The sequence below is a fragment of the Pogoniulus pusillus genome, chromosome 41, assembly GCF_015220805.1.
Source record: "Pogoniulus pusillus isolate bPogPus1 chromosome 41, bPogPus1.pri, whole genome shotgun sequence".
Lineage (NCBI taxonomy): Eukaryota > Metazoa > Chordata > Aves > Piciformes > Lybiidae > Pogoniulus > Pogoniulus pusillus.
This window is the reverse complement of record NC_087304.1, coordinates 6,916,067-6,940,884: the sequence shown is the minus strand read 5'-3', so window position 1 is coordinate 6,940,884 and position 24,818 is coordinate 6,916,067. Positions and strand designations below refer to the sequence as shown.

Below are 24,818 nucleotides of genomic sequence, written 5' to 3'. Positions count from 1 at the left end.
TGGCAGCACCACCGCGGGGGTTTGGCATCCCTCCGGCGAAGGAGGCCAGAGCTGGGGCTGTACCTGCGGGCGTAGTCCAGTGCCAGCTGAGTTTCCGCTCTGCGACTTCTCTGCTGCTCCTGGAGGCCACAGGACTGGAGACCTTTCCCCCCCCCCCCCCCCCCCTTTTTTTTTTTTTTAAATAAAACCAAAAACAAAGAACAATAAAAAAAATCTCTAAAAGCCTCCAGCAGCTTCCTGCGTTTGACTGCAGAGCGCAGAGCGGGGCCGTGCCCAGCTCCTTCCGTTCGGCTGAGCCCAGCGGCAGCTTGCCCAGCCCGGCTGGGGCTGCCTCGGCCCCGCTCTGGGTCTCCGGTTGGGTTTTCCAGCCGCCCGCAGCGCCGAGCTCCAGCTGCAGCCGTGGGCAGCGGCAAGGGCCGGGGGAGGTCAGAGTGAGGCTGATGGCTGCAGGCAGCTCCCCGCTCCGCAGGGCTCCAGCGGCTCTTCCGCACAGAGGCAGCGGCCGCAGGGCCGTGCCCAGCTGGACCTCAGCCCTCCCGTACCGGCTGGGCTCTGTCTGGGGGCTCCGGCCTGAGGGGCACAGATGGGGTGAGGGAACCGGGAGAGTCCTCGGGATCGTAGGACTCTCCCGGTCCTACGGAGACCCACAGCGGGGCCGAGGAGGAGGATGGGATCAGCATCGTGCTTGAGCCAGGTGAGAGCCAGCCACAGCCTCGGGTCCCTGTGCCTCTTCCGCACGTACCGGGGGGCAGAGCAGTGGTCCCTGCTGCTCCCGGCTCTTAAGCGCTTCCAGCCGGCTGGAATCTCCCCAGTCGGGCCCAGGGATCAGGTTCACCAGGAGGCTCCTACACAGCCCTGCTGCTCCTTGGGCATCACCTAAGCAAGGTGCTCAGGAGCCGCCGAAAGAGGCTTTCCCGGGAGCCGCTGCCGATTGCAGGGCAGGGCAGAGCTCGGCCCTGCCTCAGCGCCGCTGCCGCTTCCAGCGCTGCCTGAGCAGGGAGCAGCCTCCGCCCCTCGCTGCTGCTGTTTTCACCCGAGTGAGTCAGCGAGGCCCAGAGCAGCTTTCAGCAGCTGTGGTTCATTGTTCAAACCTTTCAATCGAGGTCATTCAAAGCCAGGCTGAGCCTCCCCACGGGCAGACAGCAGAGCTCCCACTCAGCCCCTGCTGCCCGAGCTGAGGCTCCAACAGAACCTCACTGCCCAGCAGGTTTGGGCTTCCCAAGCAGCATCTGCCTCTGTCTGGGGACTCCTGAGGGTCCTCCACGCCCCAGGGGAGAGCCAAAGACCTCACAGACAGAATGGGTTGGGCTGGAAAGGACCTTCAAAATCATCCAGCGCCAGCCCCTGCCATGGGCACAGGGACACCTCCCACCAGCACAGGCTGCTCAAGGCCTCACCCAGCCTGGCCTTGAATACCTCCAGGCAGGAGGCAGCCACAACCTCCCTGGGCAGCCTGTGCCAGCCTCTCACCTTGTACCCCTGGCGGGGGGAACCCAGCTGGGCACGGAACCCTCCTCCCTCTGAGCCTCCTTCGGCTGCCTGCAAAGCAGAGAGCGAGAGAGAAGCTAAAGACAACCTGGGTGGTGCCTTTATTGATTCCTATTTACAGATCACGAAGCTGGCCGCAAGCAGAGCACGGGACGAGAGCAGCAGGATACATTCAGCGGCAGAGCGCCGCGGGCCGGGCGCCCCGGCCCCGCTCGCAGGGAGAGGTGGAACAGCAGGGCGGTGGCTGCCAGCTCCGCCGGGGGACAGGCAGGTCCGAGGAGGAATTACATTCACCTATCTACAAAAGCCAGAACTGCATCAAAGCCGTCAGGAACAGAAGCTGCTCAGCGGTAGCTGCTGGGAGTCCTCTCCCGCCCGAGCGGCCCCGCGGGGCGGAGGGGGCGGCGGGCAGCGAGGAGGACCCGGGCAGAGAATCAGCAGAACCAGAGAGAAGTTAGAATCTTCCACGAAGAGCCAGCAGGGAGCCTGCGCAGGGGCTGCTGCCTCCTGCCAGCCTCTTCCCAGCTCCAACCCTTTCCTCTATCGCCACAGGGAGGCCCCGGGGGGCTGCACCCCCCGCAGACAGTGCCGCCGAGGGGGCAGAGGCAGGGGCGAGCGCAGGGCCCGCACACTTCGCCTCGCCCAGAGTCAGGTCCCGCAGCCGAGGCCCGGACTCAGCTTTCGCTTTTTTGCCTTTTTCCTTTTCTTTGTTCGCTTTTTGCTCTTTTTGTTGTCGCTTTCAGTCCCTTGCTGTGTACTGGCCTCGTTCCCAAGGGCCTGCCTCGAAGCAGGCTGACAACAGACACATCTGACAACGTCTTCCTAGAGGAGGGGACAGACTTAGGGACACTGCTAACAGCTACTGGTGAGGAGGTGCAGGCTGCCCCTGGCACTGCAGTGCTGCACGGCCGAGGAGGAGCCAGCAGCCACCCACGGCGGGCACAGCCCTGCTGAGGAGCAGACATCAACACTCCAGCGAGTGAGCAGGCACCGAGGACGACCTGGTTGCAGTTTTGAGCAGCTCAGTGCAGTGGCAGCTGCTGCCTGGCAAGTACCAAGAGCTCTGCATGCCTGGAGTGGAGGCTGTGCCAGGGCTGTGCCCGGGCCCTGCCTCAGCGCTGAGCAGCACCAACCCTGCAGCGAGTCTTGAGGGCTGCAGGGCACTGACCACGCTGCCCTGCAGAGCTGATTACAGCCTCCTCGGTGGAGGAGCAGAAGGAAGCAGCAGGCAGCAACCCTGGGGCTGGGGGGGCAGCCACGAGGAGCCACCCACATCCTCCTGCTCCGCTGGAGCTGCTGGCAGGGAGCAGGTGCCAGGTGAGAGCGGTCCTCAAGGTGCCGAGGGCAGGTGGTGTCTGCAAATTCTCCTCCTGCAGGCCCACAGCGAGCAGAAGCCTTCCTGAGCTGTGGCACGAAGCCTCCTGCGCCAGCTGCTGCCAGGCAGCTGCAGCTCAGCCTCTCCCTGCGCCGCGGCAGGCTGGGGCTGGGCAGCACCGCGAGAGAGAAATGCATTGGAACGGCGAGAGAAGAGCAGCAGGGAGGGGCCGGGCCGGGCCCCTGCTTGCTCCAGCTGGGGCGCACCCTGGGCACTGATGGGCACAGGAACCATCAGTGCAGGTACCTGCTCCTGGGCACTGCATGGGTACCTGCTGCTGGGCACTGCACGGAGCCTTTCCAACACCTTCCAGCGCCTGGAACATGCCAGAGGCTGAGGCAGCAGCACCAGAGGCCCCAGCACGGGGGGCAGGGCAGAGCCTGCCCAGCCAGGCGCCGCCGGGGAGGTCACTGCAGCGTCCCCAACCGCCCGAGGTGCAGGATTGTCACAGACTGGTGAGGAGGGCACAAGGAGGCTGCAGTCTCTCCAGCGGTGCTCCAGGTGTGAGCTGTCCCTCAGGCCCGGCAGGACTGGCACGGTGCAGCCCTGGGGCCAAGGCCATTTGCCACCAGTGTTTGAAGGCAGCCACGGGAGCCGTGGCTGGCAGCAGGGAAGGGGCTGGGCACGGTGCCCACTGGCACTGCCTCGGCTGGACCACAGCGCCCTGGGCTCGAGTCCCTTTGCAGGATCATCTCCCCCCAGCAGGCAGAACCACAGCCGGAGCCACTCGGCCCCTCCCCGCTGCTGCCTGCTGAGAAAGCTTCCACGTTCACTGCAGTCCAGGGAGCGCGGCTGGGGGGGACGAGGCGGGGGCGAAAGACCACAGCCACAGACAACCTACGAATGGCACTGGGGTACCAGGTGCCCTGGCACCACCTTGCTCTGGCAGGGAACAGCAGCAGGATCACCAGCACGAGGCAAGATGAGCTTGGAAATGGTTTGAAGTGAGGACCCTTCGGCTCCGCTCGCTGCGGCCAGCCTCGGCCAGGAGGTTCGTTCGGGAGTGAGGGGGAGGAGAGCCCAGGGGCAGCTGCAGCTGCACTATGTGTAGAAGATAACCTCTGGGATCTGTCCATCCTCCACCGAGGTGCCGTTGTTGTTGCCAGCAGCGTAGCAGAAGGTGAAGCAGGTCTTGGCCCCCGTGGTCGGCGACTCGTGGATGACCTTGCGCAGCCCTTTGGTTCCGTAGTGCGAATCTGGGCCCTGCACAAGACACAGCAGCTCAGGAGAGGCTCAGCCAGGGGCCTGCTGCGAGCTGTGGCCTCAGCCTGCTCGGCAGGGAAGAGCTCTGGAGGTGCTGACACAATGAACCCCTGAGTCCCAGCATGGAGGGGCTGGAAGGGAGCTCTGGAGCTCAGCCAGCCCAGCCTGCCCCAGCAGGGCACCCTCAGCAGCTTGCCCAGCAGCACAGTGCCCAGGGAGGGTTGGGAGCTCTGCTCAGGAGACTCCACAGCCTCTCTGGGCAGCCTGCTCCAGGCCTCCAGCACCCTCACACCACGCAACCTTCTCCTCCTGCTCAGGTGGAGCCTCCTGGGTGCCAGTCTGTGCCCTCTGCCCCTTGTGCTGGCACTGGGCACCACTCAGCAGGGTCTCATCCCAGCCCCTTGCCCCCTCAGCTCCTTTAGCTGTTGCTGAGCACTGCTCAGCTCCCCTCTGGGGCTGCTCTTGTGCAGGCTCTCAACCTTTGCTCCTCACAGAGCTGCTCCAGGCCCCTCAGCAGTTAGATGCCAACTGCTTCAGCCCTGGCAGGCAGGCTCTGGGGACACCCCCTCAGGACTGCAGCTCTTCTGCACAGCCCAGCACTAAGCTGCCTTCCATAGAATGGGTTGGGCTGGAAGGGACCTTAAAAACCATCCAGTCCCAGCCCACTGCCATGGGCACGGACACCTCCCACTAGCCCAGGCTGCTCAGGGCCCACCCTGCCCCTTGCTGTGCCCTTGCCAGACCTGTGGGTGGTGGTGGTGGTGCAGCTGCTTGGCTGCGCCAGGGGAAGGACCACAGAGGAGACCTTCAAGATTACAGCACAAAGCCGCAAGAGGCAGAGCATGAACCAGGCTGCACTGCCGGGCTGAGGGGAGCTGAGGGGCAGGCCAGGCTGGTACCTTCAGGGTGGCACAGGCTGTGTAGTTGACGTTGGGGAGGATCTCCACAGGCTCCTTGAACATGACGCGGAAGGTGCTGGCAGAGCCGTCGCAGCTGAAGCCGGTATCGTTCTGCCCCAGCACCGTGTTGCTGTCCGTGTGGATGATCTGCAAGGACAGGCACAGCCTCAGCCAGGGCCCTGGGGGAGCTGCTCCTGCACCTCTGCAGGGGGTCACAGGTTCACAGCTGGCACTGGGCTGGAAGGGACCCTCCCAGGTCACCTTATCCAAGCCCCCGCAGGCAGCAGGCACAGCTCCAGCCAGAGCAGGCTGCACAGGGACACAGCCAGGCTGAGCTTGGATGTCCCCAGGGATGGGAACTCAGCCACAGCCCAGGGCAGCCTGTGCCAGTCTCTGCCCACCCTCCCTGTGCAGAGCTTCCCCCTGCTGCCCAACCTAACTCTGCCCTGCTCCAGCTCCAAAACACTGCCCTCAGCCTGTCCCCACAGCCCCTCCTGAGCAGTCCCTCCCCAGCAGCTACTGAGCTGCAGCTCTGAGCTCTGCCTGGAGCCTTCTCCAGGCTGCACAGCCCCAGCTCCTCCTCCCCAGCCCTGTTCTCCAGCCTTGATGCTCCTCTCTGGACCCACTCCAGCCCCTCCATGTCCTTCCCAGAGCAAGGGCCCCCAAACAATCCAGGGTTCAAGGTGCAGCCAGTGCGGGGTATAGAGGGACAGTCCCTTTCTGCTGGCCACTCTGTTGCTGACCCTGGGATGCTGGTGGCCTTGACCAGCTGGGCCCATTCCAGTCCTTAAGCACCACTCCAGCCTTGAAACAAGATCCTGGTGGACTTCAGACGAGGTCAGAGCTCCTCATGGTCACTGGTGGTGTGAGGCCACACAGCAGCCCTGCACTGGCCCAGCAGCTGCTTTTTCTCCTCTCCCCTTGTGGCTGCTCTGCTGCCCTCAGAGCTGGGAGTCAAAGAAGGTCCAAGCAGAGCTGCAGCACCCCCAGGGCAGAGCTGCTGGCATGGGAAGCACCTCCGGCTTGATCCCAAACTGTGCTAGCAGCTCCAGGAGGTGCTGGGGAGATCCTGCGGTGACGCAGGCAAGGGGACAGCAATAATCCCTCTGATCCCCAGTGCCCATCTGGCCCTGGCTGCAGCTGCCAGCAGCCTGCCCAGGGGGCACAGCCAGCCCCTCCTCACTGCAGATGTTGCTGCCTACTGACCCGGGAGGTGTGGGGCAGCCCTCAGCAGCCAGCCCCTGGGCAGCACTACCTGGATGTTCACTTGGTAATCCGTGGGGCCGTGGATGGATCCATACAGCCCAAAGCCAACCACGAAGATCCTCTTGTTGACAGAGAACCTGCAGGGACAGGGCAGCAGAGTCAGAGCAGCCTGGCACTGCATGGGCACAAGGGTGGCACATCAAGGTACACAGAATCACAGACTGGGTTGGGTTGGAAGGGACCTGAAAGCTCATCCAGTGCCAACCCCTGCCATGAGCACTGACACCTCCACCAGCACAGCTGCTCAAGGCCTCCTCCAGCCTGGCCCTGGACACCTCCAGGCAGGAGGCAGCCACAGCCTCCCTGGGCAACCTGTGCCAGCCTCTTCCCACCCTCTCAACAATTTCTTCCTCCTCTCCACTCTCCACTCTCCCAGCTCACAGCCGTTGTCCCTCATCCTGTGGCTCCCAGCCCTTGTCCAGAGTCCCTCCCCATCTCTCCTGCAGCCCCTCCAGGCACTGCAAGGTTGCTCTGAACTCTCCCTGAGCCTTCTCTTCTCCAGGCTGCACAGTCCCAGCTCTCAGCCTGCCCCATAGGGGAGGTTCTCCACCCCTCTGAGCACCTCTGTGGCCCCCTCTGGACCCAGTCCAGCAGTGCCAGTATGCTGGGTGTACCAGTTCCAGTGCCCAACATGCTGTGGACACCAGAACTGGACACAGGACTGCAGTTGGAGACCTTCCCTCCCCTTAATCTCACACCCATGACCTAACTGAGCCCTCCTTAGCTTAAGTGAGACCCTTTACAGAAGCCATCAGCCCTAGGCCCAAGCCCTTGGCTCCCCTCTTGGGCTGCCAACTGTTCTGTTTGCTGATGTAGAACAGAAGCTGCACAATCCCTGCACAAGTGCAGGCTCAGAGGGCACCTGGAGGCTGTGGCTCCAGGTCAGCAGCCAAATCTGCCAGCCCAGTAAAGGCAGGGCAGGCTGTGGGGCCTGCAGCAGTGCCCACCAGCATGGCAGCTAAGGCCACTTCGGGGGTCCTTGGCTGTCTCCTGCTGAGTGCTGCAGCAGAACTGTTAATGTGCTCCTGAGTGCCTGCTGGGTCTGGCTGGGCTCAAGATTGACCCAAGAGAAGAAATTGAGATCCAAGAGCTGCTGAACACAGCAATCACTGCTGCCTGGGGCAGCAAGGGGAAGGAGAGTCACCCTGCTACAGCTCCATCTGCTCAGGGAGCAGAAGGCCTCAGTGCCTGCCAGCATCTTTTCTTCAGCCATCCACCAGCTCCTGCAGCCTGCATGCCCCAGCAAGAAAGCTCTGCAGCAGGCTGGAGCCACTGCTCTGGCAGCAGCACGAAGCAGGCACAGGACCACAGCTGGCACTGGGCTGGAAGGGACCCCCCAAGGGCATCCTGTCCAAGCCCCTGCAGGCAGCAGGCACAGCTCCAGCCAGAGCAGGCTGCACAGGGACACAGTCAGGCTGAGCTTGGATGTCCCCAGGGATGGGAACTCAGCCACAGCCCAGGGCAGCCTGTGCCAGTCTCTGCCCACCCTCCCTGTGCAGAGCTTCCCCCTGCTGCCCAACCTAACTCTGCCCGGCTCCAGCTCCAAACCACTGCCCTCAGCCTGTCCCCACAGCCCCTCCTGAGCAGTCCCTCCCCAGCCTGCAGTCCCCTGCAGATATTGAGCTGCAGCTCTGAGCTCTCCCCAGGGCACAGCAGAGCAGAGGGGCAGGATCCTCTCTGTCCATCTCTGTCCACAGTGCTCTAGATGCAAGCCCAGGCTGCTCTTGGCCTCCTGTGCTGCCAGACAGTGCCCACTGCTGCTGATGCTGCCCACGAGTGACCCTGATGCTGCTTTTGGTCCAATTTCAAGTCCAGTACAAGCTCCAAAAGCTTTCTGAAGGGAGATCTGAGAGAGCAGCAAATGTCTGGAGCCAGCAACCCTCCCAGTTCCCATCTCCTCTAAGGGGATGAATGGAAGAGGAGACCCAACCCACAGCTCCAGCAGCATGCAGGAGGAGCATGGAGAAGGAAACCTACAAGGTCTGAGAGCTCCACTGCTGTGTGGCTCCTTCCTGCCAAGACAAAGACAGCTCAAGGAACCACCACAGCCTCCTGCTTTCCTCCTCTCTTGCTCCAAAAGCTCCATCACAGCCCCAGGAACAGGCCACACCTCCGCATCTGTGCCACCCTGAGTGGGCTTTGCTCCTTCCCTGCCAGCTGAGGGCTAAACAAACCAGGATCCAGCAGCAGAGCAGCCACAGGCAGCAGTTCAGCCCAATCCCTCCTCAAAGGGGCAAGCTGAGGCCCAAATGTGGCCTCTTGAAGCCCCTCAGCAAAGCAGCTGCCTGCAGCTGTGCACTTTCAGCCCCTCTGGGCTCACACCAGGGTGGAGGTCAGGGTCTAGCAGGGAGCCGAGGGGCAGGGGAGGCAGAGAGCTCAGCACACGACCACGAGCAGCAGAAGGAGCAGAGGAGCTGACCTGATCCTGTCACTTGTGCCACTGTACCCCCAGCGGCTCTCCACCTGCTGGAAGCGGCTGATGCTGCACTCCTTGCCCCGCAGGCAGCACCGCGGTCGGTCGATGAACTCCACCCGCGGCTTGGGGTTGACAGTGAAGTGCAGGAACAGGCTGACCACCTCCCGGTCCGTCAGGATGCCCGACTGCGCCGGCCCTGCAGAGCAGCGCCCCGGGAACAGGGGCAGAGGCTGTCAGCCCCCCCGGGGAACAGGGGCAGAGGCTGTCAGCCCCCCCGGGGAACAGGGGCAGAGGCTGTCAGCCCCCCCGGGGAACAGGGGCAGAGGCTGTCAGCCCCCCCGGGGAACAGGGGCAGAGGCTGTCAGCCCCCCCGGGGAACAGGGGCACATCCAAAGGGAGGGGCCTGGAGGGAGCTGCAGCAGCTCTGAGGTCCTCCCCAAGAATTCCTGAATCCCAGAATGCTGCCCCCCCAGCACCCCCAGGTCCTTCTCTGCAGGTAGCCACTGGGGACAATGCCAGGGTTAGGTAGCTACAGGATGCAGAGGAAGCAGCAGTGCAAATCCAGGCTCACAGCCTCGGTGCTCGGCAGCAGAGGGCAAGCCCCAGGCAGGCCTGCAGGAGGCCTCTGTTGAGTTACCTGCTGCAAACTCCTCAATCGTCATCAGGGGGAAGCGGATAAGGGACAAGGCCTTGCCCAGGACCTTCCTCTTGTTCTCTGGCACCACCTGGAGCTGCTGCCGCTGACACTCAGCCTCCGACCAGCGAACCACAGCATTGAACAGGCGAACCTCCCGGATCCCCAGCGTGTCCCTCTCCAGCACTGCCACCAGGGTGTCTGCAGGGCAGCACAGGCACAGCCTCAGGCTCCACCCGGCCCGAGGAGCCCGCGGAGAGCCGAGGGAAGGGAGCCAAGAGAGCAGCAAGTGGGGAAAAAACGAGCCCAGCATCTCCTCCAGTGCTGCCTGCAGCCCCCCGGGGGGGAAATGATCTGCAGCCCCCCAGGGCCGGGGGGATGTGATCTGCAGCTTAGCTCCGGCAGCAGCAAGCAGCAGGGGAGCCGAAGGCTGCCGGTGCCTTCCCCAGACAGCCCCAGCTCAGAGGTGCTCAGAAGCCTGAGCCCAGCAAGCCTGCACACTGCACAGGATCCCTCAGCCAAGTCCAAACCACAACACCTTTGCCACTCCCAGACCTGGCCAAGCCTCAGGGGGAAGGAGGCCAACTCCAGAGAGAAGGCAGCTCACACCCAGCCCAACAGCTGCCAGCACCGACAGAGGCCTGCAGCATGCCAGAGCCCTCCAGCTGGCCCTGCCAGCAGGCTCCAGGGCTGCTGCAAGCAAGCCTGCCCCTCTGCTGGTGCCCCCCTCCAGCCACTGCCCTCGCCACAGCAGTGCCCAGTGCTACCCCGGAGGCTGCTCGGGAAAGCACGTGGAGGGGGAGGGAAGGGGACAAGAGCTCACCCAGATCGATGTCTGTGAAGCCCTCAGCGTTGATGGCATCTGAGGTGTTCTTGTCGATGTTCTCCAGGCAGAGGCTGGCCAGCTGGGGCTCGTCGAAGAGCCTCGCCTGGGGAGAAGCAGCAGAGCTGAACACAGAGGGACCCTGGAAGCCTGCACTGAGGGAGGATCCTTCCCTCCCCTCCCAGAGCCCAGCTGCAGCTCCCTCTCCACTCAGCACTCCTGAGGATGCACCCTGAAGACCAGGTTCAGGTTTGGGTCACTCACCTCAAGGAGGACACTGAGAGGCTGGAGCAGGTCCAGAGAAGGGCAACAAAGCTGGGGCAGGGTCTGGAGAACAGGGCTGGGGAGGAGCAGCTGAGGGAGCTGGGCATGAGCAGTGTGGAGAAGAGGAGGCTGAGGCAGACCTCAGAGCTGCCTCTGAGTACCTGAAGGGGCTCCAGGAGAGCTGGGGAGGCACAGGCTGCCCAGGGAGGTGTTCAAGGCCAGGCTGGATGAGGCCTTGAGCACCCTGTGCTGGTGGGAGGTGCCCCCTGCCCATGGCAGGGACTGGCACTGGATGATCTTGAAGGTCCCTTCCAACCCAACCCATTCTGTGAGTCTCTGAACAGGGCTGGGGAGGAGCAGCTCAGGGAATTGAGGTTGTTCAGCCTGGAGGAAAAGGAGGCTGAGGAGAGACCTTCTCACTCTCTACAACTCCCTCAAAGGAGGCTGGAGCCAGGTGGGTTTGGTCTCTTCTCCTAAGTGGTAGGACAGGAGGAAACAACCTCAGGTTGCCTCAAGGAAGATTCAGGCTGGACAGGAGGAACAATTTCAGCTCCAGAAGGGCTGACAAGGCCTGGCCCAGGCTGCCCAGGGCAGTGCTTGAGTGCCCATGCTTGGAGGGACTGAAAGGCCATGGAGATGTGGTGCTGAGGGAGGAGGCTGAGCCCTGGCAGTGCTGGGCTCACAGCTGGCCTCACAGCTCTGCACAGCCTCCAAGCCCAGAGGCTCCAGGAGCCCAGCACTCAGCAGCAGCTCCCTGCCTGGCAGCCTCTCGCCAGCCTCAGCGCCAGAAGGCAGCAGGAGCTGGCACCAGCCCTGCCGGGGCTCTGCACGCCTGCAGGCACGTCCCTGTGTGCCCAGCACAGCACTGAATGTGGCCCCACTGCTGCCCAGTGCCATGCTGCCCCTGCCAGCTCGGCAGGAGCCATGTTCACTGCCTGGCTGTGCACTGGCAGCTCTGCAGTGACCGCAGGGCTGCTGGCTCCTGGCACGCATGGAACAGGACCCCAGTGCTAACCTCCCACTGGACACCAGGGACACCTCCACCTGCACAGGCTGCCCAAGGCCTCCTCCAGCCTGGCCTGAGCACCTCCAGGGAGGTTATGGTGCTCCACAGCCTCCCTGGGCAACCTGTGCCAGCCTCTCCCCACCCTCCCTCCCAGCAATTCCTTCCTCCTCTCCCCTCTCCAGGCCATTGTCCCTCCTGCTGCCACTCCCAGCCCCTGTCCCGGGTCCCTCCCCAGCTCTCCTGCAGCCCCTTCAGGCTGCTCTGAGCTCTCCCTGGAGCCTTCTGCAGGCTGCACAGCCCCAACTCTGCCAGCCTGTGCCCACAGCAGAGCCTCTGCAGCCCTCTCAGCATCTCAGTGTCCTCCTCTGGACCCTCCCCAGCAGCTCCAGCTCCCTGTGCTGGGTTCCCGGGGCTGGAGGCAGTGCTGCAGGCGAGGGCTGAGCAGAGCAGAGCAGCAGAATCCCCTCCCTGTGCTGCTGCTCTCCTGCTCTGGCTGCAGCTCAGCACTCAGCTGCCTCTGGGCTGCCAGGGAGCAGTGCTGGCCCCTGGGGGCTCTGTCCCCAGCTGGCACCTCCCATTCTGCCATGCTGGTGTGGGCTGCAGGTTGGACTGGGTCACCTGGGAGGTCTGATCCCAAGCAGAACAACGCTCAGAGGCCTCCTGTGCCCCTGCCCTGCTGCAGCTCCCCCGGGGCTGAGCTCTCACCTGAGTCAGCAGCATGAAGGCATTGTCTGCCCGGAGGTTCTTCTTGAGGAACTCCACGCAGTGAGCCTCCAGGGCAGGCACTGCATACTTCTTGGCCGTGTACAGAGTGGTCATGACAGTCTCGGGGCCGATCTGGACCTCGTCCGAGTAGAGGAACCTGCGGGGACAGACACTGCCCTGCTGGGGGAGCAGCCTGGGAGCTCTCCCAGCTCCCAGAGGGGCTGCACTGAGCCACAACAGCTCAGGCTGGAAGGAGCTCAGAGCTCATCTCCAACCCCCTGCGCCGGGCAGGGACAGCTCTCAGCTGGACTCAGCTGCTCAGGGCCTGATCCAGCCTGGCCTGCAGCAGCTCCAGGGAGGCTGAGGAGCACAGAAGGTGTTGATCATGCATCAAAGATCCCATTCTGTGCCCCTGTGATCCACAGCCTCCCTGGGCAGCCTGTGCCAGGCTCTCACCACCCTCACCCTGCACAGCTTCTGCCTCAGCTCCACTCTCAGCCTGCTCTGCCTCAGCTCCAAACCATTGCCCTTGGCCTGGCTCAGGTCCCCTCAGCACAAGTCCCTCTGCAGCCTTCCTGCAGCTCCCTCCAGGCCCTGGCAGCAGCTCTCAGGTGCCCCTGGAGCCTTCTCCCCTGCAGGCTGCATCCCCCCAGCTCCCTCAGCCTGAGCCCACAGCAGAGCTGCTCCAGCCCTGCCATCACCTTGGTGGCCTTCTCTGGCCTCCCTCCAGCTGCTCTGTGTCCTCCTGCTGCTGGGGACAGCAAAGCTGGAGGCAGGACTGGAGGTGAGGTCTGAGCAGAGCCCAGGGGCACAGTGCCCTCTCCTGCCCTCTGCCCACACTGCTCTGGCTGCAGCCAGCACACAGCTGCCTGCTGGGCTGCAGGAGGGCACTGCTGGCCCCTGGGAGCTGCTCAGCACCAACACCCCCAGGCCTCTTTCTGCAGGGCTGCTCTCAACCCACTCTGCCCCCAGCCTGGACTTGTGCCTGGCACTGGCACAACCCAGCTGCAGGACCTTGCTCTGTGCCTTGCTGCACCTCATGCAGTTGGCACTGGCTCACTTCAAGCCTCTCAAGACCTCTCTGGATGCCCTCAGGTGAGTGCAGGGCACTCACCAAACCTGCTGAGGCTGCACTCACACTGAAGAACTGGAGATGTTTTCACCTCCTCTCCAGTGGCTCTCACCTCCCCAGGAGAGGCTCTGAGGCTCTCTTCCAGGCCAAGGCAATCTGTGAACCCTGCAGGTCCCTTCCAACCCAACCCCCTCCAGGAAGCAAGGCCACAGCAGAACTCCAGCACCAAGCAAGAGTTAAGTGCAGTGAGCCACCAGGGCTGCCCTGCTGCCAGCCCAGCTGAGCCAATCTGCCAGGGCAAAACAAGGAAGCACATTCACCACCCTCATGGCAAAACAATCTGCAGCAGCCTGCCCAAGCCTCTGAGCTGCTGGCCAGAGAGGGCAGGAGCTGCCAGGCTGAGCTCACCCTGGGCACCAGCCCTGAGCCCAGGCAGAGGCTCTGCCTGCTGCTTTGCCTTTGGGCAGTCAGGCATCCACCACCCCACGTGCTGAGGGCACTGAGGTGTGTGTGGCACCACGTGTGCCCACTGTGCTTGGCACTCCTGTGCCAGGCAATGCTTTGGAAACTCCAGCCACTGCTTCTGCCTTTCTCTACACCTGGAGGCAAAGTGCAGCAGGGCCCTGCTAGGGGCACAGCAGGCAGTGCCCCTGGCTGGAGGGAGCTCGACAGAGAGGGGCAGGATGCAGAGCAGGAACACAGCCTGGGCTGCAGGAGGAGGAGTGTGGCCAGGGGAGGCTCTGTGCTGGTGAGGCCACAGCTGAGTGCTGTGTCCAGTCCTGGGCTCCCCAGCTCAGGAAGGACAAATACCACTGGGGAGAGTCCAGCAGAAGGCCACTGAGGTGCTGGGGGACGGGAACTGGCGTGGGACAGGCTGAGAGAGCTGGGGGGGATCTGAGCAGTGCTTACAAAGATCTAGGGGTGGTGGCAGGATGGGGCCAGACTCTTCTCAGTGGTGTCCAGAGCCAGGACAAGAGGCAGTGGGTGTGAAGTCAGGCACAGGAGGCTCATGAGCAGGAGCTGTGAGGGTGGCAGAGCCTGGAGCAGGCTGCCCAGAGAGGTGGTGGAGTTCCCATCTCTGGAGGTGCTCCAGACCCTGCTGGATGTGTTCCTGAGTGGCTCTGTCTAGGTAGCACTGCCTCGGCAGGGGTTGGACTGGAGCTCCAGAGGTGCCTCCCAAGCCCTGCCCCTCTGCGGAGCACAGGGAGGGACTGCAGGGAAGGGAACATCTCCACTGCTGCTGAGTGCAGGCTTTGTGCTCTCCACAGCAGCTCCCAGCAGCAGGCCCAGGGAGCTGCTCTGCACACAACCAGACCTCGAAGCAACTCCTCCCACTGCAAGATGCAAAGATCCACTGGGACCTGGAAGACCACCCAGCTGCAGCCCCCCTGCCATGGACAGGGACACCCTGCACCAGAGCAGGCTCCTCAGGGGCCTGCTCCTGGAGCTGCTCTACAAACAACCACTCCTAATTACTGCACTAATTATGTCAGGATTTGCCTCCAGGAGAGACCAAACTGTGCTGAGCTGGCTAAGGAGAGGCTCACACTGCGAGGGGAGGCTGAGCTCACAGCCCTGGGGTTACCATGGCACCAGTAGGGCCAAGGAGGGTCCCTCAGGACCACTTAGCAGATCAGGTAAAAGCTGCCCAGAAGGGATCTGCTGCTGAACGTTCAGGGTGGGCACATCTACAGATGGCACTGGGCTGGAAGGGACCCCCCAAGGGCATCCTGTCCAAGCCCCTGCAGGCAGCAGGGACAGCTCCAGCCAGAGCAGGCTGCACAGGGACACAGCCAGGCTGAGCTTGGATGTCCCTAGGGATGGGAACTCAGCCACAGCCCAGGGCAGCCTGTGCCAGTCTCTGCCCACCCTCCCTGTGCAAAGCTTCCCCCTGCTGCCCAACCTAACTCTGCCCTGCTCCAGCTCCAAGCCACTGCCCTCAGCCTGTCCCCACAGCCCCTCCTGAGCAGTCCCTCCCCAGCCTGCAGTCCCCTGCAGATACTGAGCTGCAGCTCTGAGCTCTCCCTGGAGCCTTCTCTTCTTTGTCCCTTGACAAGCTTCTGACCCTACACTGTTAGGTCACAGCTTGGAGCAGACCCAGAGGCCCAAGTGCCACTTCAGAGCAGCACTTTGGGGGCTCCAGCTTGACTCTACCATGCACTTGGCCAGATTCCCACAGGTGCAGAGCATCCCAAACCTTCCCCTGGCACAGTGAAGCTCTGACAGAAGGGGCAGTTTGGTTCTGTCAGGATGAAATTCTGCAGAGGGAGGGTGGGCAGAGGCTGGCACAGGCTGCCCAGGGAGGTTGTGTGATCTGTGATCACATTCTGTGCTTCTGTGATCCACAACCTCCCTGAAGGGGATGGATGAGGCCCTGAGCCCCCTGTGCCAGTGGGAGGTGTCCCTGCCCACGCCAGGGGGGTGGCACTGGATGACTCTGAAGCTCCCTTCCAATCCAACCCCTTCTGTGAAATCTCCACGTAGGGATCCACCACTGGAGCCTGCGCAGAGCTTCTGCAGCACAGCTGCAGGCACTGGAGCCCTGTGCTAACTCCACACACTTCTGCCCAAGACACCACCACTGCTGCTGAAATCCACCTGAGCTCCTCTTTTGTCTTCCCAGGGCCTGGCTCTCAGCCAAGATCAGGCTCAGCACTGGCAGGGTGACAACAAGACTCAAATTCACTCTGCTGCAGCCTCAACAGGTCACACAGACAACAACCTCTGCCCTCCAGAGAGCTCCACCTGAGCTCAGACAGCCAAGCACCAATTAAAGCATTCCCCACAGGCTGGAGTCTGGTTTCAAGTGAGCTGAAGGGGAGGGGGCTTGGGGGTCCCCTCTTATTTCTGGCCTTTCATTGCAGCAGAGATGCATTTTGAAGTCCTCTGAGAGAGCAGAGTCTGAGCAAAGGCCAAAAGTGTGCCAGAGCCACACAGAGTCATCACTCCCAGCAGGAAGCTCCAGGGAGAGCTCAGAGCTGCAGCTCAGTATCTGCTGGGCAGGGACTGCTCAGGAGAGGCTGTGGGGACAGGCTGAGGGCAGTGGCTTGGAGCTGGAGCAGGGCAGAGTCAGGTTGGGCAGCAGGAGGAAGCTCTGCACAGGGAGGGTGGGCAGAGACTGGCACAGGCTGCCCTGGGCTGTGGCTGAGTTCCCATCCCTGAGGACATCCAAGCTCAGCCTGGCTGTGTCCCTGTGCAGCTGCTCTGGCTGGAGCTGTGCCTGCTGCCTGCAGGGGCTTGAGAAGGTGCCCCTGGAGGGTCCCTTCCAGCCCAGTGCCAGCTGTGAGTCTGATTTAAGAACTGAATGGCCTCCTCCAGCAAACGCTTTGCTGCCCTCACTGAGCACATCCTCCTGTCAGCAACCCTGCTCCCCCAGGCACTGCCCCCCAGAGCTTACTTGAGCAGGGCGAGGAAGGCAGCAGGCTCCACGTCAGGCAGCTCAATCTCCGTGGAGGTTGTGGCCATGCCCCCATTGAACATCGCATCGAAGACTGCGCTGCCCACGGCCAGCACGAACCTGGGGGATAGCAAACCTCCTGTTAGAGTCAGTCACCAAACCCAGGCCACCCAGCCCTGCCCCAGGCTGCTGCTGCTGCTCCCCAGGGCCACCCCAGCGACAGCAAATCCCTGCCAGTGCCAGAGCAGAAGAGCTCTGCAGCAGAGGGCAGTGCCAGGCCTGCTGCTGCTCCACACCACAGCTCCTCTGGGCCCTGTCCCAGCACACCCAGAGGTGGTTTCCCCAGAGACAAGAGTTAGAATCACAGAATCAGGCAGGCTGGAAGAAAGCTCCAAGCTCCTCCAGCCCAATCTCTCCCCCAGCCCTATCCAATCAACCAGACCATGGCACCAAGTGCCCCAGCCAGGCTTGGCTCGAACACCTCCAGGGATGGGCACTCCACCACCTCCCTGGGCAGCCCATTCCAATGCCAATCACTCTCTCTGGCAAGAACTTCCTCCTGACATCCAGCCTAGACCTGCCCTGGCACAGCTTGAGGCTGTGTGCCCTTGTTCTGTCCCTGGGTGCCTGGCAGCAGAGCCCTGGAGGTGTTCGAGGCCAGGCTGGAGGAGGCCTTGAGCAGCCTGTGCTGGTGGAGCTGTCCCTGCCCATGACTGCTGAGGCCCTTCCACCTGAGCCATCCCAGGACTGAGTTGTGGTGCTGAGGCCATGGCTCAGTGGAGTCCTGTGGCAGTGCTGGACTGGACTTAGCCTCAAAAGTCTCTTCCAGCCTTAGCAACGCTGTGATCCCAGGAGGCAGCAGCTGACTGCCCTCACTCTGCATGCCCTGCAGCAAGGGGAAGTGACTTCGCTTCCATGTCTTAATTGCTTTGTCTCCACAAGAGCCAAAGTTGACTCTAAAGGCTCCTGGAGCCCTGCAAGAAAGCTCCTCCACAACTCTGCCCCGGGCACCTCCACTCCTCACCCGGCTCAGCTGCGCTGCAGCAGTGCTGCTCCCCACTCAGCTGCTGCAGCCATGCCAGGGAGATGCCACTGGCGGCCCAGGAGTGCCCCGGGGGGGGGCACCACCTCCCTGCTCCACCAGCTCTGCTGCCAGGAGGGCTTAAAATATCTCCTGCAGAGGAGCTGGCAGGGGAGAGAACAGCACATGATGGGCTGCAGCCAGGAGAGGCCAGAGGCGGCCAGAGGCTAAGGAGCGATGAGCATCTGCTGGCTGCAGGGGACTGGAGCAGCGCAGAGAGCAGCTGCGGGCAGAGGGAAGCCTGCAGGGCACAGCCGAGCCCAGCACCGGGCAGAGCTCCGCAGGGGCACTGCAGGCGCTGCGAGGGGAAGGAACCAGGAATGGCAGCGGCCAGAAGGGACCTCTGGAGCTCGCCCAGTCCAACCCCACTGCCAGAGCAGGGCACACAGAACACATCCAGGTGGGGCTTGAAAGGCTCCAGAGCAGCTCCACAGCCTCTCTGGGCAGCCTGTGGCAGGCCCCCAGCACCTTCACACCAAGCAGCTCTCTCCTCACATTGAGGTGGAGCCTCCTGGGTTCCAGCCTGTCCTGGCAGTGGGCACCACCAGAGCCTGGCACCTTCACCTTGCCTCCCAGCCCTCAGGTACTTACAGGAGCCTTCTCCTCCCCAGCCTGCTCAGCCACAGGGCTCTCAGCCCTCCTGTGAGGCAGAGATCAACTCACAAGCAAGAGCAGAAAGGATGAGCTCAGCAGAGGAACATCTGGAAACAGCAGCCAGAAACCTCCATGGACTGTCCTAGGCTGAGGGCAGCCCAGGGCAGGGCACAGCCAGGGGTCCATGGCCACATGCTGGTCCTGCTCCCCCCCTGGGCCACCCTTCCTGGCCAATTAACAAGCTTAATTATCACACCCAGGCAGCTCCCGGCTGGTGAGGTTTGGATGTTCCTCACCTCGTTGATGTTTGGCTCCAGCGAGCAGGTGCAGAAAAGGCCACAACAAATCCCTGCCCTCCTGCCGTGGGCTCTGCCCCAGGCCTCGACCTCTGCTGCCTCCAGCCTGCGGCTCCCCAGCTGCAGGGGGACAGCAACTGCTGGAGAGACACCAAGGGAGGGCTCCGAGGATGATGAGGGGACTGGAGCCTGCCTGGCGAGGAGAGGCTGGGTCTGGAGAGGAGAAGGCTGAGAGGGGACTGGATCAGTGCTTACCAATAGCTGAGAGCTGGGGGTCAGTGGGGGGGACAGGCTGTGGGGGTCAGCAGGGGTGGGGGGGACAGGCTCTGCTCACTGCTCCTGGGACAGGACAAGGAGCAATGGGTGGAAGCTGCAGCACAGGAGGTCCCAGCTCGGCACGAGGGGGAACTTCTTGCCTGGAAGGGTCCCGGAGCCCTGGCAGCAGCAGCCTGGCCTGGAGCAGCCAAGTGTGGCCAGCAGGAGTGGGGAAGTGACTGTGCCCCTGGAGTGGGCACTGGTGAGGCCTGGAGTCACTTCTGGGCCTCTCACTCCAGGAAGGACATCGAGAGGCTGGAGCAGGTCCAGAGAAAGATAACAAAGCTGGGGCAGGGTCCGGAGAGCTGAGGGGGAGCAGTGTGGGGCAGAGGAGGCTGAGGAAGACCTCACTGCTCTCTGCAGCTCCCCAGGAGGAGGCTGCAGCTGGGGGGGGTTTGGGCTCTGCTCCGTGGGACAGGACAAGAGGAAATGGCCTCCAGTTGCATGAGGGCAGAGTTAGGTTGGAGCTGAGGAACAATTCCTTTGCTGCCAGAGTGGTCAGGGCTTGGCAGAGCCTGCCCAGGGAGGTGGTGCAGTGCCCATCCCTGGAGGTGTTCCAGATCAGTGTGCCCATGACACCTGGGGCCATGGCATGGTGCCCATGGTGGGGTTGGGCTGCTGCTTGGACTGGATGACCTCAGGAGAGCTTCTCCAGCCCAAATCTTTCCATCACCCCAAGATGTCAAGCAAGACACTGCAGACGGCTGCTCAAGGCTGTCACCCAAGAGCCCTGTGTGGGATACTGTCCTGCTGCATCCCTGCCTCAGCCCTGCCCTGCAGACTGACCCAACAGAGCAGTGCACAAAGAGCTGCTGCTGCTGCTAACAGCCCTCTGCTGCTGCTGCTGCTAACAGCCCTCTGCTGCTGCTGCTGCTGCTAACAGCCCTCTGCTGCTGCTGCTGCTGCTAACGGCCCTCTGCTGCTGCTGCTGCTGCTAACAGCCCTCTGCTGCTGCTGCTGCTAACAGCCCTCTGCTGCTGCTGCTGCTGCTAACAGCCCTCTGCTGCTGCTGCTGCTGCTGCTAACAGCCCTCTGCTGCTGCTGCTGCTAACAGCCCTCTGCTGCTGCTGCTAACAGCCCTCTGCTGCTGCTGCTGCTAACAGCCCTCTGCTGCTGCTGCTGCTAACGGCCCTCTGCTGCTGCTGCTGCTGCTAACGGCCCTCTGCTGCTGCTGCTGCTGCTAACGGCCCTCTGCTGCTGCTGCTGCTGCTAACGGCCCTCTGCTGCTGCTGCTGCTGCTAACGGCCCTCTGCTGCTGCTAACGGCCCTCTGCTGCTGCTGCTGCTGCTAACGGCCCTCTGCTGCTGCTGCTAACAGCCCTCTGCTGCTGCTGCTGCTGCTAACAGCCCTCTGCTGCTGCTGCTGCTGCTAACAGCCCTCTGCTGCTGCTGCTGCTGCTAACGGCCCTCTGCTGCTGCTGCTGCTGCTGCTAACGGCCCTCTGCTGCTGCTGCTGCTGCTGCTGCTAACGGCCCTCTGCTGCTGCTGCTGCTGCTGCAGCCACCAGCACAGCAACCCCTGCCCTGGCACCTCCCCAGCTCTTCTGTGACTCCACTCCAGCAGGACTTCCCTCTGCTGTGGCAGAAGTGAGTGCAGAAAGGGTCTGGGTGGGTTTCTTTCATGGTCTCTGTCTCTGAAATAACCTCAGCACCTCCTGCATCATCAGGAGATGCCAACTCCAGCACTGCCCAGGGAGGGACCCCAAGGCTCACCCAGCTCCAGCCCTTGCCACGGGCAGGGACACCTCAGAGCAGAGCAGCTGCTCGCAGCTGCAGCCAGCCTGGCCTCAGAGACCTCCAGGCATGGAGCTCCCAGCACCTCCTGGGCAGCCTGTGCCAGTCTCTCCCCACCCTCCCTCTCAGCAATTCCTTCCTCCTCTCCACTCTCCCTCTCCCAGCTCCAAGCCATTGTCCCTCGGCCTGGCATTCCCAGCCCTTGTCCAGAGTCCCTTCCCAGCTCTCCTGCAGCCCCTTCAGGCACTGCAAGGCTGCTCTGAGCTCTCCCTGGAGCCTTCTCTTCTGCAGACTGCACAGCCCCACCTCGGCCAGCCTGTGCCCACAGCAGAGCTTCCCCAGTCTCTGAGCATCCTCATGGCCTCTTCTGGATCCGCTCCAGCAGTTCCATGTCCCTCTTACGCTGGGGGCACCCGAACGGGACACAGGAGCCCAGGCGAGGCCTCGGCAGCGCAGAGAGGGAGCACCTCAGAGCAGAAGGCTCCTGTTGAGCGCCGGCAGAGCTGAGCAGCCCAGAGGCATTCCCCGGGGCGCTGGGGGGCGAGTGGCACACAGCAGCCCCCCGGAGCTGCCCCAGGACGCAGCTGCGGGCCAGAGGAGCTGCCCGACGAAGCAGCTGAACGTCCATCGGCCGCCTGAGGGCTGCATGACCCCGGTGGGAGCCATGCCCAGCGCTCGGCACCCGGGAGCCCGGAGCCACCGACCCTCGGAGCGGCCGCTCGGCCCCCAGGCGCCTCCGCACAGCTCCTCCAGAGCGCCGGGCGGGGTCGCACGGCAGGGGACAGCCCAGAGCCGGGGCTCGGTCAGGGCTCCGCTCAGGCAGAGCTGCGGGGGCAGAAGTCTGCCTGCCCGCACCGCCGCCGGTGCCGCCCGGCCGCAGCCGCTACCTGTCAGCGGAGAACTCGCGGGGCCCATTCCTGCTGCCCTCCGGCAGCCGCCGCCAGGCGCGGGGCTCGGGGGCTGCCCCCCAGCCTTCAGGGCGAATCCTGCCGAGGCACAGCGGAGCCCAGCGCAGGCTCACCCCTGCCGGCCCCGCAAGGGACGCGAACCTCACCGGACCATGCCGAGGGGCAGAATCGCCTCTCGACGTGCTAAAGGCCAGCCCGGGGGGTCCCGCAGGGCGCTGCCCGGCGCTGCCCGGCGCCCTCCGCCGCAGCCGGGGGTGCGATGCCCGAGCGAGGCCGGGCCCGGCGCATCCCTGCCATGGCGGATCGGTGCGGGGTGAAGTTACCGGCGCTGCTCCGGAGCACAGAAACCCAAACCCCTGCACCTGCCTCGCCGGAGCATCCTCCCTGCGGCCGCCTCCAGACGACTCCGCAGCCAGCGCCGGGCCTGGCCCCTGGGCCGCGACCCCCAGCCGGGCCCGCGGGCCGCCCCCTCCCCGGCCTGCCCAGGCCGCCCCAGGCCCGGGCCCGCTCTGCCCGGGGCTCGGCCCCCACGGCCCGCGGCCCGCCCCGGCCGCTCGGCCCCCCGGCGGGGCTGCCGCCGCCGCTGCCCACCTGTGCGCCGGGATGCGCTGCGAGCCGCGGCCCTTCCCCACCAGGAAGTGGACGTCGCTGAGCACTTCGTTGTTGAAGAGGAAGGCGAAGCGCTCCTGCACCGTCGGCTTCGTCGCCTGCCAGTTGTACACCGGCTCCCGCTGCAGCGCCCCGCCGGGGCCGCCCGCCCCCCCGGCCGCCGCCGCCCCCCGCAGCAGCCGCCGCCGCCGCCGGGCCCCCCGCGCCGCCGCCGCTCGCCGCCGGGTTGGCAGCGCCGCACTGGTTGTAGGTGAGGCCGGGAGGCGACGGGGGAGCGCCGTTAGTGCAGGCGGTGGCGGCGGCCGCGCCGTTGCCCGGCGGAGGCGGCGGCGGCTGCGGGCAGGAGGAGGAGAGGCCCCCGGGGCCGCCGCCGCTCCCACCGGCCGCCATCTTGTGCGGCGGAGGCGCGGGGGCGGGCGGCGCGGGGCGGCGCTGCAGCAGCAGCAGCACCAGCAGCGGCGGGCGGGACACGGCGGCGGGCGGCGGGCGGGCGGCGGCGGCGGCCGCGGCGGGGCGAGCGCTGCCGAGGCGGCTGCCGGGGCTGCTGCAGAGAGCCGGGCAGCAGCGGCGCATGGGGCACGGCGCCGCCGCCGGCCGGGCCAGAGCGGAGCGGCAGCGGCGGCAGCGGCGGGGCGGGGCGGGGGCGGGGCCGGGCGGGGCGGGGCGGGGCCGGGCGGGGCTGGGCTGGGCCCGCTCGGGGTGCGGGCAGCGAGGGGAGCGGGGAGAGCCCCCGCGGAGAGGGAGGCTGGGTCGGAGGGCAGGGAGGGATGGTCCCGGGGGGCGGAGTGGGGGGGAGGAGGGGATCCCGGGGGGGCGGAGTGGGGGGGAGGAGATGATCCCGGGGGGGCGGTGTGGGGGTGAGGAGGGGATCCCGGGGGGGCGGTGTGGGGGGGAGGAGGTGATCCCGGGGGGGCGGTTTGGGGGTGAGGAGGGGATCCCGGGGGGGGCGGTTTGGGGGTGAGGAGGGGATCCCGGGGGGGCAGTTTGGGGTATCCTATGAGGGGGAGTTGCTGAGGAGGATGAGGGAAGGGATGAGCCCGCCCAGAGAACAGACTGTGGAGGGATGTGGGTTGGGGGTGCCATTTATGGGGGGAGGTTGGGAATGATGGAGCTGAAGGGGGCCCCGGGGGGAGGTGAGGAGCGAGAGAGGTTTGGGCCATGGAGGAAGAGCAGTGGGGAGGGGATGAAAGGAGGCAGCCCTGGAGGGGGGCAGGGGAGAGGGAGGTGTGGAAGCAGCAAAGGTTCTTCTCCCTCCTGCCACAAACCAGCACTGCCCCTAAAGCACAGCCCCAGGCCAGCCCCCGGCCAGCCTGCTCGGTGCCCAGCAGCTGCTGTGGGTGCCTGGTGCCCAGCAGCTGCTCAGGACTGGCACAGGCTGCTGTGCTGGGCCAGAGAACCACAGCCCTGGCAGTGCCATGGGGATTGTCCTGCTGGCACTGGGAGTCTGCAGCTGTTCTCAGAGGTGCCAAGCACTGGTACAGGCTGGGCAGTGCCTGGCTCAAGAGCAGCCCTGAGGAGAGGGCTTGAGGGTGCTGCTGGTGGAGCTCAACCTGAGCCAGCAGTGGGCACCTGCAGCCCAGATGCCAACCAGAGCCTGGCCTGCGTCAGGAGCAGTGTGGGCAGCAGGGCCAGGGAGGGGACTCTGTCCCTCTGCACCCTCTGCTAGGACCTCACCTGGAGCCCTGTGCCCAGCTCTGGAGCCCCTGGAGCAGGAAAGGTCTGGAGGGGCTGGAAGGTGTCCAGAGAAGGGCCTCCAGGAGGAGCAGAGCTGGAGCTGCTCTGCCGTGGGCACAGGCTGAGAGCTGGGGCTGGGCAGCAGCAGGCTCCAGGGAGACCTTACTGAGGCCTTGCAGGGTCTGGAGGGGCTGCAGGAAAGCCTGGGAGGGACTTTTTAGGGGGTTGGGTAGTGACAGGCCTGGGGGGAAGGAGCAGAACTGGAAGTGGGGAGATTCAGACTGGCTGTGAGGAAGAAGTTCCTCAGCGTGAGGGTGGGGAGAGACTGGCACAGGCTGCCCAGGAGGTGCTGGGAGCTCCATGCCTGGAGGTCCCTGAGGCCAGGCTGGCTGCGGCTGCGAGCAGCTGCTCTGCTCCGAGGTGTCCCTGCCCGCGGCTGAGCCCTGGGGTCCCTCCCAGCCCTGACACGGAGATGCTGTCCCTGCCCCTTGGCGTTGCACACAGACCTCTGCTGTTGATATGGGGTCAAAGCTCCTCAGACAGCTCTGGGATCTGGTTACCTGCCAGGGCTGGGGTGGCACAGTGCTGCTGTTCCACCATCAGCTGGCACCAGGAGCTTGCTGCCTGCTGCTCTGCCCTGTCACCAAAAACCTTCTGCTGCCCTGCCTGCCACCAGGGCTCCTGCAGCACTCCTTCAAGCTGCCCTAATGCTTCACCTGGCTGAGCCTGGCAAACCCCTGTGGGCAGAGCAGTGCTGGGTTCAGAGATGCCCCATCCTAACCATCCCTGCTGGCATCTGCTCTGAGCTGGAGGAAGGAGGAGAATCATGGAATTGCCTGGCTGGAAAAGAGCCTTTAGAGGAGCAGCTCTTCTCTTCCCCGAGCTCCCTTCTGCTACGGAATGGGGGTTGGAAGGCAGCTGAAAGGTCATCCAGTGCCAGCCCCTTGGCATGGGCAGGGACACCTCCCACTGGCACAGGTTGTTCAAGGCCGCTTCCAGCCTGGAGCTGAGCACCTCCAGGGAGATTGCGGAGCACAGAAGCACTGGATGGGATCAGCCCC

The 24,818-nt window shown here is 64.3% G+C and overlaps 1 protein-coding gene across 1 annotated transcript; it reads right to left on the bottom strand.

Moving 5' to 3' along the window:
• Positions 1-1,566: 1,566 nt before the first annotated feature.
• On the bottom strand, positions 1,567-22,656 carry BTBD2 (BTB domain containing 2). Its single transcript, XM_064175259.1, is given in 10 exon segments — positions 1,567-4,066; positions 4,966-5,112; positions 6,221-6,308; positions 8,651-8,843; positions 9,285-9,482; positions 10,105-10,210; positions 12,080-12,236; positions 16,549-16,668; positions 22,066-22,259; positions 22,261-22,656. Coding segments are annotated over 10 exon segments (1,761 nt in total). The 3' UTR covers positions 1,567-3,904.
• Positions 22,657-24,818: the final 2,162 nt, after the last annotated feature.